This window comes from Cetorhinus maximus, chromosome 36 (genome assembly GCF_964194155.1).
Source record: "Cetorhinus maximus chromosome 36, sCetMax3.hap1.1, whole genome shotgun sequence".
In the NCBI taxonomy this organism is placed as follows: domain Eukaryota; kingdom Metazoa; phylum Chordata; class Chondrichthyes; order Lamniformes; family Cetorhinidae; genus Cetorhinus; species Cetorhinus maximus.
The window spans coordinates 2,924,382-2,938,826 of NC_135914.1; the positions used below are offsets into that span (position 1 = coordinate 2,924,382).

At 42.7% G+C, this 14,445-nt stretch overlaps 1 protein-coding gene, 1 long non-coding RNA gene and 1 pseudogene across 2 annotated transcripts in view; 1 reads left to right on the plus strand and 2 right to left on the minus strand.

The window, feature by feature from the left end:
- Positions 1-3,811, plus strand: part of LOC144672184 (uncharacterized) — a 42,490-nt pseudogene extending 38,679 nt beyond the window's left edge.
- The window catches only part of LOC144672171 (uncharacterized), a 312,256-nt gene extending 302,084 nt beyond the window's left edge, over positions 1-10,172 (minus strand). The window contains exons 1-3 of the long non-coding RNA XR_013574070.1: positions 10,082-10,172; positions 9,953-9,983; positions 9,672-9,724 (exon numbers count right to left, since the gene is read on the minus strand). This is a non-coding gene — a long non-coding RNA (uncharacterized LOC144672171). The remainder of the gene's footprint in view (positions 1-9,671; positions 9,725-9,952; positions 9,984-10,081) is intronic.
- A 541-nt stretch (positions 10,173-10,713) lies between these two features.
- Positions 10,714-12,323, minus strand: LOC144672199 (immunoglobulin kappa light chain-like). The gene is made up of 4 exons (XM_078534016.1): positions 12,254-12,323; positions 11,653-11,985; positions 11,225-11,554; positions 10,714-10,826 (listed from the first exon to the last, which is right to left on the minus strand). Exons 1-4 carry the CDS (start codon positions 12,321-12,323, stop codon positions 10,714-10,716), a joined length of 846 nt encoding a protein of 281 aa, XP_078390142.1.
- Between the last annotated feature and the right edge of the window lie 2,122 nt (positions 12,324-14,445).

A 14,445-nucleotide genomic window follows, 5' to 3' on the forward strand; every position in this document is an offset into this window, starting at 1 on the left:
GGTAGAAAGGAAGGAACTTATCCCCTTGGTGGAGGGATCAATAACCAGGGGCCATAGATTTAAGGTAAGGGCCAGGAAGTTTACAGGGAATGTGAGGAAGATTTCTTTTCACCCAGGGGGTGATGTGAGCCTGGAACTTACTGCCTGAAAGGGTGGTAGAGGCAGAAACCCTCATAACATTTAAGAAATATTTGGATGTGCACTTGCGATGCCATGGCATACAAGGCACTGAGCCTAGTGCTGGAAAATTGGATTAGAATAGTTTGGCATGTGTTTGACCGGCGCAGGCTCTATGGGTCGAAAAGCTTTTTTCTGTGCTGTCGGGCCTATGATTCTATGACCCTATGATTCAGGAAAGCACAAACTGCGGCTTATTGGGCACCAAATTAAATAGTTTGCGTCAAGTCAAAAAATTGTTTGCCCCGGTTTCGAGGTTATAATTCCCCAGAAGGATTGAACAGGCTGTGCTTCTTTCATATAGAAAAGTGGCGGTTGAAGGGGTGACCCGATAGAGGTCTATTAACGTTATGAACATATTCGATGCGGTAGACCTAAAGAATATATTCCCACTTGAGGCAGAGCGACCAGAACTAGGGGTCATCAATATAACATAGTCAGCAATAAATCCATTCAGGAATTCAGGATAAACCTCTTTACTCATATCGTGCGAAGAATGTGGAATTCGCTCCCACAGGGAGTGGTCGAGATTAATCGCACAGGTGCACTTAAGGGGAAATCAAGATAAATACACGGGTTGTAAGGGATAGAGGATATGTTGATGCTGTGGAATAACAGGGGGTGGGAGAAAGTTGCTGTCGAGCAGAAACACCCGCACAGAGCTGATGGCCGATGCGCCGCTGACCCACTGAAGTAATTCTGACACAAAGTGTCAGGCAGGGAGCCAGGTTCTGGATGAAACAGTTATTAAAATATTAGCGTCATATTCTTGTTTTATTTTTCAATGTGGTGTTTTTTGAAACCAGAATAAATTAATCTTGTATCGATGAATTCAGCAGAACACTCGGGCATTTCCACTCTGCCCACGCGACTGTCACAAGCAGCCGTGTTGTTGAATTCAGCACCGTCGCCTTTTGTCTCCGGTTTGAACCAGCCTGGACAGCGGTGCGCCTGTGACGCGTGTTTACCACGATCTGCAGCGTGTTGCCCTTTGCAGGCAGAGGCGTGTGTGGTCTCCTAACCTGTAAACAGGAAACCCTCCGCTAAAATTTACACCACGCTGATTTTTCCAGTGAGCTATTTTTAAACGTTTCACTTAATTAAAGCAGAATGTGCATTTTCACCAAATCTTCCGAGCCCGAGACGGAGAACAGAGACACCTGAGAGAGGAGACGGTGCAGATCTCACGGTCACCAGCCCTGGATCGGAGACCGAGAGCTTCTTAATGCCCTGTGCGTTGCTGCATCTGTTTCCAGGTTTGTGCCCTGTTCACTCCTCATTCATGATGGTTTAAGCCAAAGAGATAGTCAGCAATGTGGAAAATTATCCCCATGCCTATATTCTAAAATATTAGCTTCATGTCCACTTGATCAAAATTGATCGCATATCAACATTCGCCATTCTATCGTATAAGATGTTCAAACGAGATCCTTTGTCTGCCTCTTTCGGATGCAAAGGATCCCAGGGCCACTATTCGCAGTGGAACGGATGGGTTGGGGAAGGGGCTGCGGAGTTTCCCCCCTGTGCTCCTGGGGCTAATATTTATCCCCCAAACAGCATCACTAAAAGAACGACCTAGGTTATAGTCACTTTGTTATTTGTGGGTCTTGCTGTGCACCGTTACGGCGGCCGCTTTTCCTAAATAACAAGAGGTACTACATTTCAAAAAAAAAAAGTCCTTCATTGCACCTGAAGGGCCTCTTTCCCTCTTGCTCGTGTTATTGTTTGAAATTTAACCCTCAACCTTTGACCCAATTAGAAAATATTAACCAGTTGATGGTGTATTATATATATTACTGTTCTAGCCGATTCAGCAGAGCAAGTATTTTCTCTGTCCCTCTACCATCGCAGAACCCATAGTGTTGATTATGTACCTCGCAGTTATTGTATGTGAGGCAGTTTTGTCCAGGCTCCTGAGGTTCAGAGCCTCTCGCTTGGAAGTGCTTATCTTTCTCAATGCTTAGTCCATCTGTCTAGTTGGGATAAAATGCCGATTTTCTGTTTACCACTTTCCCTGTCGATTCCGCTATGACATTTTCTCTATCCCATAGGGCAAAGCTTCCAGCACCGACACAGTACAGTCTGCCCTTTGGCTTGCTGCTGGTGTTTCTGCTCCAAAAGAACATCCTCCCACAACAGCCCATCAGCATATCCTTCTACTCCTTTCTCCCTCATGTGTTTATACAGCGTCACACATCAATCCTTCCCTGCAATTCACCTCAACCACTCCGTGTGGAAACGTGCTCCACATTCTCCCCACTCTCTCGTTAAAGAGTTTTCTCCTGAGTTCTCGCATGGATTTATTAGTGAATGTTTGATATTGATGGTTTCTAGTTCTGGTCTCCCCCCCAAAAGTGCCAATATCTGATCTACTCCTGCCCGAAAATCCCTTTAATATTCTTAAAGTTCTTGATCAGGTCATCCCAAAGACTCCTCTTTTCCCCAAAAAAAAGAACGCAGCCTGTTCAAACTTTCCTGACTGTTGTAACCTCTCAGTTTTGGTATCATTCCAGTCAACCTTTTCTTTTTCGCACTGCCCCCTGTGCCTGCATATTTTTTTTTATGATATGCAGCCCAGAATGATTCACAGAACTCCATGTGCTGTCTACTTAAGTTTTGATATATCTTTAATGTCGCCTTTCTTCTTTTCATTGCTGAGTCCGGTTTTTATCGCCTTATTAACCTCTGTCAATTCTTTCAATGATTTTTGTCCTGTGCCTCAGAACCCTCTGATCTTCTAACCGATTTAAACGCTTATTTTCCAGTGATGTGTAGCCCAAACGCTGTCGCTAAGTCTCAGCCAGACCCCAATCATTCTCCTTCCTAGCTAAGCGGTCACTATATAACGTTTCATCCAAGACAAAGGAATGGAATGCGCTGGATGACTATCAGCTGGGTAGCCTTTCATGCGTGGCGGACAAACGTTTAGCTTCAATTACTATACCTAAAATTGATGAGAATTTCTAAATAGATGGGATCGTTAAGAACACCCAGCACTGACTTGTAAACGTGCAGTCATGCTTCACACATTTAATGGAGATTGCCCTTTCAAGAAGTGTCCGAGTGGACGCTTAAATAGAATGCAGTTCATGGGGTTCCATGAGGTCTTCATGTGTTTGTGCTTTATAAACTTATCCATGTATCCCTCACTCGCACCGGCTCTTCTTTATATCTATCTATCTATCTATCTATCTATCTATCTATCTATCTATCTATCTATCTATCTATCTATCTATCTATCTATCTATCTATCTATCTATCTATCTATCTATCTATCTATCTATCTATCTATCTATCTATCTATCTATCTATCTATCTATCTATCTATCTATCTATCTATCTATCTATCTATCTATCTATCTATCTATCTATCTATCTATCTATCTATCTATCTATCTATCCATCCACCTCTTATCTCTCTCTCTCTATCATTCCCTCACATGTCGTTCATGTGACTGTCTCCGTCTATCTACGTTCGAATTTGTAAACCTGCCTCGCTTATCTAATCATTTTCATTTCTCATTTTAAGGTGCTCGGTGATGTTGGTGACAGTGCCAAGACTGACACTGAATGTCCAACCCGAGCTGCCCTCTGTCAGTGGTGCTGGATCTCCAAGAATCTGCTGCAAGAGTAAAAGGCTCGGGATGCAAGGATTTCTTCTGAAATACAATGGCATTTTTGAATTTATGCTCCTTATCCTCCGTAGCGCCCAATCTCAGGGGGTCGTCCGTGGCGCCGCTCCTCCGTCTGGGGATGGTTCTTGTGGCTGGGAGAAGGAATTCCAGGAAGGTCGTCAGGGAGAGTTTGGAGGAAGACGCTATAACTCAGCGCCGCTCTCAATGCATCCATTTATCACTGGGATTTTGGCTCTTTCAGTTGTTTGAATGTGAACTGAGGCCATTTCAACGAAGTTTAAATTTCACTATCTAACAGGCAACATGAACAGTGATGCGGAACTGACATATTCCAGAGCAACGACACAAGAAAATGCTGTAACTATGGATGGAATTGTTTCCTAACATGTGCAGATACATTTCACTGAATTTTAATCTAAGATTTAAAAATCATAGTTACTGTCATATGAGTCTGGGAGATTTTGCCTCGTGAATACAATAAGATAACACTGTTCTTTTGTCCTATAACACTGCAACAATAGATGAAAATATAGATAACTGTTTAATTGAATGTCAAAATTGAGATTGTTAAATTTTGTTGGGTGAAGGGGATTAATTATTAGGGACGAAGGAGAGTAAATGGGGTTAAAATAGAGTTTAGAAAGGAGCATATTGAAAGGCAGAACATGCTCGAAGGGCTGAATGGACTCTTCATGATGATGTGGCTCACGAAAACTGTTTGTGATTTCTCTTCCAGACTCTTTTCTCTCGGCTGGGTTTTAATGCGAACCCCACAGTCTAATTGCAAACGATATTGAGAGCTCAAGTTCTGCTTCCGACCTATGATGCGTAGTGGAAAGCTTCCCCTGTTGTGCCCTTGTTGGAGGAACGCCTGGAGGTGTAACCATTTCCAAGAGACAGCCATCTCAAATTCTGTTCCCGGCTTAATTAATATTTATTAATAATAACGAGCAATACAGTCCGCCGATTCGTCACCTACTGGACAGTCTTCAAGTCTGACAGAGCAGGCTCCATTTCAAGTCCAGTTTGACTCCCGGAAATTTTAACTTTGTGCTCAGTGTCGATATGATTCTACTTTCTTGTGATAGTGTTTTTAAGTGCATTGTGCATCTTTGTGTAGCGCTTGAGCAGGAAAGAGCGCATCAGTGTCCAAGTTCGCAATCCATTAAAACACGTTTTGAAACCCGAGAATGGCATTTGGGAGTTCAGGTTGTTTAATTCCTCAGTGCAGGTTTGCTCAGTGAATCCGCAATGTCAGATTACAGGACATCTTCAAAGTCCAGATGTGTGCGTTTTCAAACTGGGACCAATTCTACAAGAATGACGCCAGAATTGTGATATCAGGGAAGCTTGAACAGGCTGGGCCTTATTTCTACAGAAAAGAGAAGACTAAGGGGAGCCCTGATGAAGATTTTAGAAATTTTGATAGGGTTCGGTACGTGGAGAGGGAAACAAAATGTTTCCATTTGCAGGAAGAGCTGAAGTAAAGAACATGAACATTAGATATTCACCGATAATTGCAATGGGGAATTCAGGAATAATTACTTTCCCAGGAGAAAGGCGAGAATGCAGAACTCACGACCACAGCGAGTGCCCGACGTAAATTGCTGAGCTGCATTTAAAGGGGTAGCTTTTTAAATACATCATGAATAAAGCAATAGGAGGTTATGTTGATGGGGTGAGATGTAGAGTTGTGGGAGGAGGATAGTGTGGAGTAGAAACACCAGCAGAGCGCAGAGGGGCTGAATGCTCTGTTCCCGCACTGGAAATAATTTTGAATTTTGGAAAGTAGGAAACATGAGCAGTGATGAAAGCTGTTTGCTCTGAAGAGTTTGCATCAGTAACATAATTTCTTCTTCACACTAAAGCAAATAGTTCAATGTGGAAGTAGAATTCAAAAGACGTTTCACCGAGGTGACCTGGTATTTTTGCATTACAACTAAAATATTATAAACAGTAAAAAGTAAGGCTTGGGTCCAGCGCTTTTTAACATACATGTCAGGAATGCACCCAAAGTTATGCACTGAGCAAGACAAATCCCAGAGGGAAACCTGTCTCACTGATCATATATATTTTTTCTATTTTGAAAACGAGGGGAAAACTCTTACGATTCTTAGAGTAAAAGATTTTTAAACAAGAAGGAAGAAAAGCTTAATAACTCACGATTAAAATTATACGGTTGAAGCAGCCTTACAAATTATTCCTCCAAAAAAAACGCTTTTCAATACAGACAAGTAAAGTATTTGGTACCAGCTCCCTTGTGGAGTTTTTATTGTAAAAAAATCCAGTAATATCACTCAAGGCAATAACTGCTACTATTTTAGTGCAGTATACCACACGATTCCTCACTCTCTTCCAGTCTGCTATGGAAATCCGAAGAAAGATCGGAAACAGAAAGAAAAGACCTCGCTGTGTTGCAATCGGACGTCTGCTTCATTTTTTTTTCTGAGCACAATGCTACATTTAGGACATCTCCCTCACAGAGTCACCTCAACTAAACGAAACATTTCACTTAAATATCTTTCTCACCCCCACCCCCCTTTCAACCTGGGATCCATTGTCCTCAGCACCTTTTAGAACTTAATTATAAAAATCTTTCATGTTTTCCTATTGCCTCCACTTCCGGGTCAAATAAAATTTAATAACCTTGCCTTGTTTACTTATGAAATATTTGTAATTACTGAACGTCCTTAAACTCCATTTGAAATTTAACAGCTGAAAAGACAAGTCCTTACCTATCACCTAACGCAAATTTTAAAACCCAACGTGTTCACTTATAACTCCAAACTTACCATAGTATCTCATTACAAATGCATGCATCCAGCTGGATTACCTTTCACCTCTCAGTTACCAAGGGCAATCTATCGTTACTAACTTTCCCCAGGTTTGATTAACCATGGACACGCGCACACACACACACACACACACACACACACATGTACATAAAGCTTTCTTTACAGAATATCACCATGTTCCCAAAACTATATAAAAACAACATCCATCTTCACGCCCAAAATTCCACAATTGTTTCCGTGTCGCTTAATACGCTTACACAACAAAATGTAATGGATACCAGTTTAACAGCTTTCTGAGCTAGACTTGCACCCCACATTCCACAGTTCCTCTTGCTATAATATTACACTCACGATAAATCTCTGACATGTTTAAAGTTGAACATAAACTAAAAAAGACTCTGTAAAAGTGAAACGGAAACATCACAAGTTTCCTGCATTATTGCCCGTGTCTCTCTCCGACTGTGTCCTTAATAAATGCTAGAACATATCATATCTCAGGCAAGGAAACCCACCACTAACAGTGTCTCAATCCATGACTGATGTTGTCAGCTCAGCAGAATTTGCAGTTTTATCCAAATGACATTTAATTATAATATAATTATTAATCAATGCAAACCTCTAGTGCATCGTTATAATCGAAGAATAATTTATTTTAATTGCATACAGACATTTGTCAACAAATGAACATCCTGTCAGCAACTGGAGTTACAGAATCAGCAGAAAAAGCCCAGAGAAACTAAGGAAAGTCCTTGGCCTTTGCTCCATGTTTCTTTCACACTTGAGTTACACGGTAACAGTGGAATATCATTAACAATACACAAGGCACATTCTATATTTAGCAAAATGAGCCAGTCTTTGTAAACCCTGGCGAGTGCACGGGGAAAGATAATTGTTTCATGGGAGTCTCCGTGGTTCCATGTTTACTTCCACAAGGCCGTGGGTTGTTTGCCAAATCGTGTCACGTCCGTAATTCAAAAGAGAGAAACAGACCCGATTCTCATCTGCGACCCCGCTTCTTTTTTGATCTTTTATCCAATGAAGCCAAGTCCAGGGAGGCGTAAAGAGGTCCGCTTTGAGTCTGGGAGACATATTAAGCATTAACAGCGAAAAGTTCTTAAAGGACAGGTCTGATTACCCACTCCCGCAAACGCGTTTCAAAGTACCATGGAATGATACAGCACAAACGGTGGCCATTTGGCCCAATCTGTCTGTCCCAGGTCTTTGAAAGAGCAATGCACTTAATCCCGCTGCAGCCTTCTCTGACCCCATATCGCTGCCATTATTTTCCCTTCCACTATTTTTCAAATTCCTTCCTGATATTTGCGATTGGTTCGGTTTCCATTGCGCTCTATGTCAATTTGAGGAATGTTTTGCTTCATTTGTATATGCAAGAATTGTCTGAATTGTTGTTTTGTAACAGGGCACCAGAATTCGAAAAACGACTGGAAATCACCAAAGTTCAATCAGAAAATTGATATGATGAGTCTTTCAATTTGTTTGAATGCCTTTGTTGTTAATTGGCCATTCCGATTACTGTGTTTCGCCCTGTGTCATCTGCACGATTGAGCAGAGACCACAGAATTCATCACATTCAGAAGAATCACAAAACACAATCAAAAGACTTGTGTTTATATAGCGCCTGTCACGAACAAAGAAGCCTCATGACATTTACATCCACTTCTTTGAACTGCAGTCTCTGCTCTTAATACAACGCGACAGCTAATGTACGCACAGCAAAATCCCATAAACAGCAATGGTAGATAATAAATTTTTAACATGCGGATTGTGAGATAAAATTTGAAACCGGACGCCAGGGAGAAAACCCCCTCCCCGACCCCACCCAACAACCAACTACTGTTTTTCTTGCAATACTGGCAGTACCATTTTTCATGCCAACCTGGTAGGGCAGACAGGGCCTTAGTGTAAGGTTTCACCTGAAATCGGCGCCTCAGACAGTGCAGCACTCGCTCCGGAGGTTCAGTCTAGACTTTCTGCTCAAGTTTCTGAACACACACACATACACAAACAAACAAACACACACACACACAAATAAAAACACACAAATACACACACGCATACACAGACACACACACACACACCCGTTCTGCCCAAACTGCTTCATTCTTAGTCCACATACAACAGAAACACATTTTGATTTATCTATAAAACACTCCTGGGTTTGGTCTTATCTTCTTTGTAATTCCATTGGCTAATGTATTTACTAAATAAGCATTGTCGGGGTGGGGGGGTGGGTGGGGGGGATGGGGGGGGGCAAAGGCGGGAAAGGAGGAATGAGAATTACGCACGCTGTACAAATAAAAGAAAGTAGCAGAAATCTAATATATGAACTGCTGGAAATCCGCTGTTAAGTCAGGTGGAAAAATTCTACCCGGAAATTTACACTATCCTTTCAATTATCAGGTGGAGCGAGGGTCAGGGGTATATTTTCTGAAACCAGTTAGAGGGACGAGTGGAATTATACACACAATCAGATGCTCTAGACTGTGACCTGCTCTCTGATAAACGCGTGAATTATCCAGCATGGGAAGCCTTGCACCTTATGCCAAAATACAAGTTTTTGTATCTTATCACAACAATTTCAATAAAACTCACCTGTATTGCATCCCGATCTGGCCGCTTTCCCTCTGTTTGACGGTGGTCATCTGTGTTATTAATGGTTAAGATACAAATTTAAATGTTATCCCAGACTGACTGATTCATAATTGATGTGGATGCACCGTTCGCCAATGATCCGCCACTGTACCAATGGCCTCAATACGTCCCTCGTTCCCATATGTCAACAACCCCTTAATCCACGGAAGGTCCCCCAATACATCAGTGGAGTAAATTCGCCAATGGTTGGACAAGCACCCACCGTGCCTGGCGTCTATTGTCCATCTGGTATATTGCTCCCATTATTAGTGACCAGTAATTGGCATTTAATATGAGACCCAGAGACAGCAGAGTGATTGTGGACATTATGATGGCGGAAAATGCTCTTAGGCAACTTTGTAATTCCATCCACTTGGAATTTAATGTGTGCCAACATTTCAATGCAATTTACCTGCTTTTCGCTGATTCTGCCCCTCTCTTTGCCTTCTCTCTCTCAAGCTAAACCTGGATGCGAACAAAAATATGAAACACAGGTTAGTTTTCTAAATCCTGAAGCAGGATCCAGAAATAGCTGAGAAGAGAATTGCCGAGCGGCCTTAGCATCAACCTTTTAAAAAAATCACGGAAAATGTCAGCATCTACCATTGGAATCAGTGTTCAGGTTGAACTGGGTTAGACCCAGTGCAAAATGCAGAGTTCGGGATGAACTTTTCAAATGTTTCAGTTACTCACTTTTCATTGTGGGATCGCTTGTCTCGTTCTTCTGAAAGCAGAAATTAAATTAGCAACTTAAATCTACGAGAAGGGAATTAGATTAGGCCAACACTTATTATAATATCACTGGTAAATATTAATCCTTACCTGATCTGCCTCTTTTAAGAATCCAAATGGAAATAAGGACCAAGAGTAGAGCCAGTATCACCAGGACAGTTATGAGAACAGGAATGGCCAGACTGCACCAACCTACAGAAACAAAACACTTAGATAATGCTGCTCAGTTGAATCATCCTTTTCTGGGATTGTCTGATAGGAAACGTGACCCAAAATTAAGCCCAGAAGCAGCCCATTCGGACGATTGTGTCAGTGCATTCCTTCTGAAAGAAGTGTCCAATTAGTCATATTTTACATGCTCTTCCCACAATATCCTTGAAAATGCCTTTCCGTCAGGTATTTATTCAATTCTCCTTGAAAGTAATTTTTGAATCTGCTTCCACCGCCCTTTTCAGGCAGCGCCATTCAGATCACAAGCCACTGCGTTAAAAATAATTCTCCTAATCTCTCCCTCTGGTTCTTTTGCTGATTCTCTTCTATCTTTGACCCTCTGGTAACCGACCCTCTTGCCAGTGGAAATAATTTCTCATTATTCACTCTGTCGAACCCCCTCATGATTTTGAACGCCACGATTAAATCTCCCCCTCAAACCTCCCTGATCTAAGGAGAACAATCCCCGAATCTACAGTCTCTCAACATCAACTCAAGTCCTTCCCCCCTGGTCACATTCTGGCAAATCTCCTGTACACCATCCACAAAGCATTCTTGGTAGTTTCATGCTTGTAAAGTGCATCCATTGTGGAATTTACCTCAATTTCATTCCAAATTCCATTGCCTGAAATGGGTGGTGAAAGGAAATTCAACAATAACTTTCAGAAGAGAAATCACAGTCTAACTTGAAGAAAATAAGAAGATGTGACAGTGTTGTGGGGAAAGGTTGGATCCAATTGGATAACTCTTATAAAGAGATAACACATGCGCGATGGGCCGAAATCCCTCTTTCCACATCTATCGTTCTAGGATTCTTCGATGTGACGGAGAAATATAAGGCAAGCCCCGAAATTGTTTACAAGGGCAAGTCTACACCTGGGGCTAAGGTAACTCTAAATTATTTTAACATATTTATAAAGTGTATATTTATGGTTTAATTTACAGCCTGCAGTTTCTAAGAATTAACTAATTTCTCCAATTGAGTTTCAAGTCGAATAAAAGCCGAACAGATCGCCAACTCACCAGTCCGTTTCCCTGCTGGTTTGGAGAACGACACGCTCTTTGTCAAATATTTGTTTGGAGATCCCAGTTGAACAATACAGGTGCAGAGACCGCCACTTCTCCAGGTTTCGCTCGACACCATGACGTGACTTGAGATACTGTAGGTTCCGTCCGCCTCCATTGTACCGGGATCGCTCGGTCCCTCGGTGACCAGGCCGGAAATATTCCAGAAAATAGCAATCTGGTTGGGAGAAACTCCACTGACCAAACACACTAAGGGGACGGTTTCATTCAAATGCAGCTCACCCGGCGGGACGAACACCAGCACTGCCGTCTTGTTGGTGGAACTGTCTGGACAGAGAATGGGAGATTAGGACACAGTTATCGATCGATTTGCGGCACATTATAATGCCGTGCATGATCTGAATTCATTTCACTTGCTCTCTTACCTCCAACTAGTAGGGTGGGTCCATTCTGCAGCGGTGCATTGCCAAACCTATCAGCACAGTAGTAGGAACCCGAGTCACTCACCTCGACATTGCGAATTTCCAGTATCAATTGACGTTTGTTGTTGCCTTTTTTAGAAATAAACTTACAATCCGCCCCCTGACAGGACTGGATATCGATTAGCTTCGGGGCTTCACCCACACGTTGTTTGTACCAGAAATAGCTAGACACGAATTCCACTTCGTAAATGTACTGACAGGTTAATTCCACCGTGCCTCCGACTTCAGCTGTCATTCTGAAGGGACTCTGAGACAGAGAGGGCTCGGATTCTGTAACTAGAGAGATTATTGATACATTAATATTGGTTAATTGAAGATCGAAAGCAGAAGCTTTTAAAGACTCCGCCTGTTATTTTAGAAAAGCCACCTCATTGTCTTTAACTATTGGTGGTGAGATACATTCTCCAGTTTGATTCATTCGCTTTCTCCGAGGAAGCAGAAAATAAACTCACATGATCAGGTCAAACCCCTTCACCTCACCAGTGGGTCACATTTTCAGCTTACTGAACATTCATTCTTGCTGATTCTAGTTTAAAATTCTCACCCGCATCTTCCTCACCGTAAACCCGCAGCGCTTGGATAATGAGTATCAGAAACAAATGTTCCTTGGACATCTTGACGCCGTGAGTTCTCCCTGTTTTCGCTCTCACCAGTTCGTTTGTGCAGGCGGAGTGGCCGCAGGCTGACCTGAGCTCAGTCCCAGTGAGTTGCTCCCCTTTCAGATGCGATGGAAATTATGACGAGCTATGCTGTGGAAAGTATGACACCATTTTGGCCGCGGCGTCCTGGTGAATGTCACGTGTGTTTGACGTACTGTGGTCACCGTCTGTGCGTCACAGCGGTCAAGTGGCAGCATGTCTACAAAGAGCTATACTGGGTTGTCGCTCAGATGGCGTGGCAGAATAACAATTGTATGTTTGTATGCTGAATATTATTGTTAAAGTTTAATTAAAGTCTAAACATCCTCAATTGTCATTGAGAAGGTGGCGGTGAGCCAGTTTTAAAAATCTCTGTCAGGTCGCTCCTCTGTCTTGTCTTTAGAGATAAGAGACGCAGCTTGTTCAGTCATCCCTGTTAGTTTAACCTCTCAACTCTGGAAACAGCCTCGTCAATCTTGTTTGCATCGTCTCCATTGCCTCATCATTCCTTTTATAAAATTGAGTCGAGAAATGTGCAAAGTTAGTCCAAATTTTGTTTGAACAAGGTTCTATAGACGAGCATAGCGTCTTTGTTTTTCGCGTTTATTCCCCTGCACACGAGGACCGGTGCTGATTTGCAATTTTCCAGTTAAGACCACAGGTAATTGCATCAAAGAGAACTGCCAATATTCCCAATGAACCAATCCTTTGATCCGCGTCAGAAACTGACCAGGACCTGAGGGCAAGATAAAAGCAAAATTCTGCGGATGCTGAAAATCGGAAATAAAAACCGAAAATGCTGCAAAAACTCAGCAGGAAGACTTGGAAGAAGGGTGATACGGACTAGAAACGTTAGGTCTGCATCCGTTCCAGAAAATATAAGATTTCCGAGCATTTTCTGTTTTTAGAGTTGCTGCCAGGCGGGCTGATTTTTCCAGCATTTTTTATTATTTATTTCAGAACCCGAGGCCTCTGTTTACCGGGTTTGTATTTAAATCCTGAACGGGGATCACATTCACACATTCTGCTGTCGAGTGAGCGGCAGAACCGGCTCACATCGCCCAGCGGCATTAACAGTGGACATGACTCATTCCCCAATAAGGAAGCGATTTTAAACCCGAATCCATAAGGAGATTTTTCCCTGTCTGCAACCTCTTAGTAACCTCCGGAATAAAGATTTCCGAGGGTCGCCATTCCAAGAGGAAAATTGACGTTTTTCCTAAAAAGCCGCGTTAGGGTTTAATGCAAATTAATTCTCAGCGAGGATTCAGCACAAGTCGGACAGAGAGATTATCCTGGACTCTCTAATGAGAAAATCCTTCATGGTGGTGAATCTGAGGGGCAATGGGCGAAAGGTTTATAAGAATCTGATATAAATACAAGCGGCCTTCATCTTTCGCTGAAGACAAGAGTCTGCCAATTTATGCGTATCCGTTGATCGGATGTGAGGGTCACGGGGCTAGGGCAGCGTTTATTGCCGTCCCTAATTGCCCCTTGAGAAGGTGGTGGTGAACCGCTTTCTTGAAAAGCTGCAGTCCCTGTGATAAAGACACGCCCACAGTGCTGTTATGGAGTGAGTTCCAGGATATTGACCCAGAGACAGTGAAGCGATGGCGATATCGTTCCAAGTCAGGATAGTGTTTGTGTTGGAGGGTAATCGGAGGTGGTGGTGCTGACTTGGCCCCCTTGCCATTGCCCTTCTAGGCGGTGGCAGCCTTGGCGATTGGTCGCAGTGACGCCTGTGCATAAATGGCACAAACTGCAATCTCTCTGAGCCTCTGTTGAAGCGAGTACATCAATTTTGTATAATATTGGGGATCAGTTTTTTTTTCAAGTACCCGACATCGCAGATAAACAGTGACCCGGTATCAGGTCGATGAGGACACTGTAAATGAAGTGAATGTAAACCAGCCTGTTCTCTGTTCAGTTGAATCTCCCCTGGACGGCAAAACCTCTTCTGTCTGCGGTTTAACATTGAGTCAAATGCAGGCGGTTCTGTAAATGAAGCGCCCCAACCGTAAAAACAGGAAAACCACCGAGGGCTTCTGGCTCGAACATTATTTTCCGTCTGAAGCGAAAAGCGGTCAGAAACTCGGCC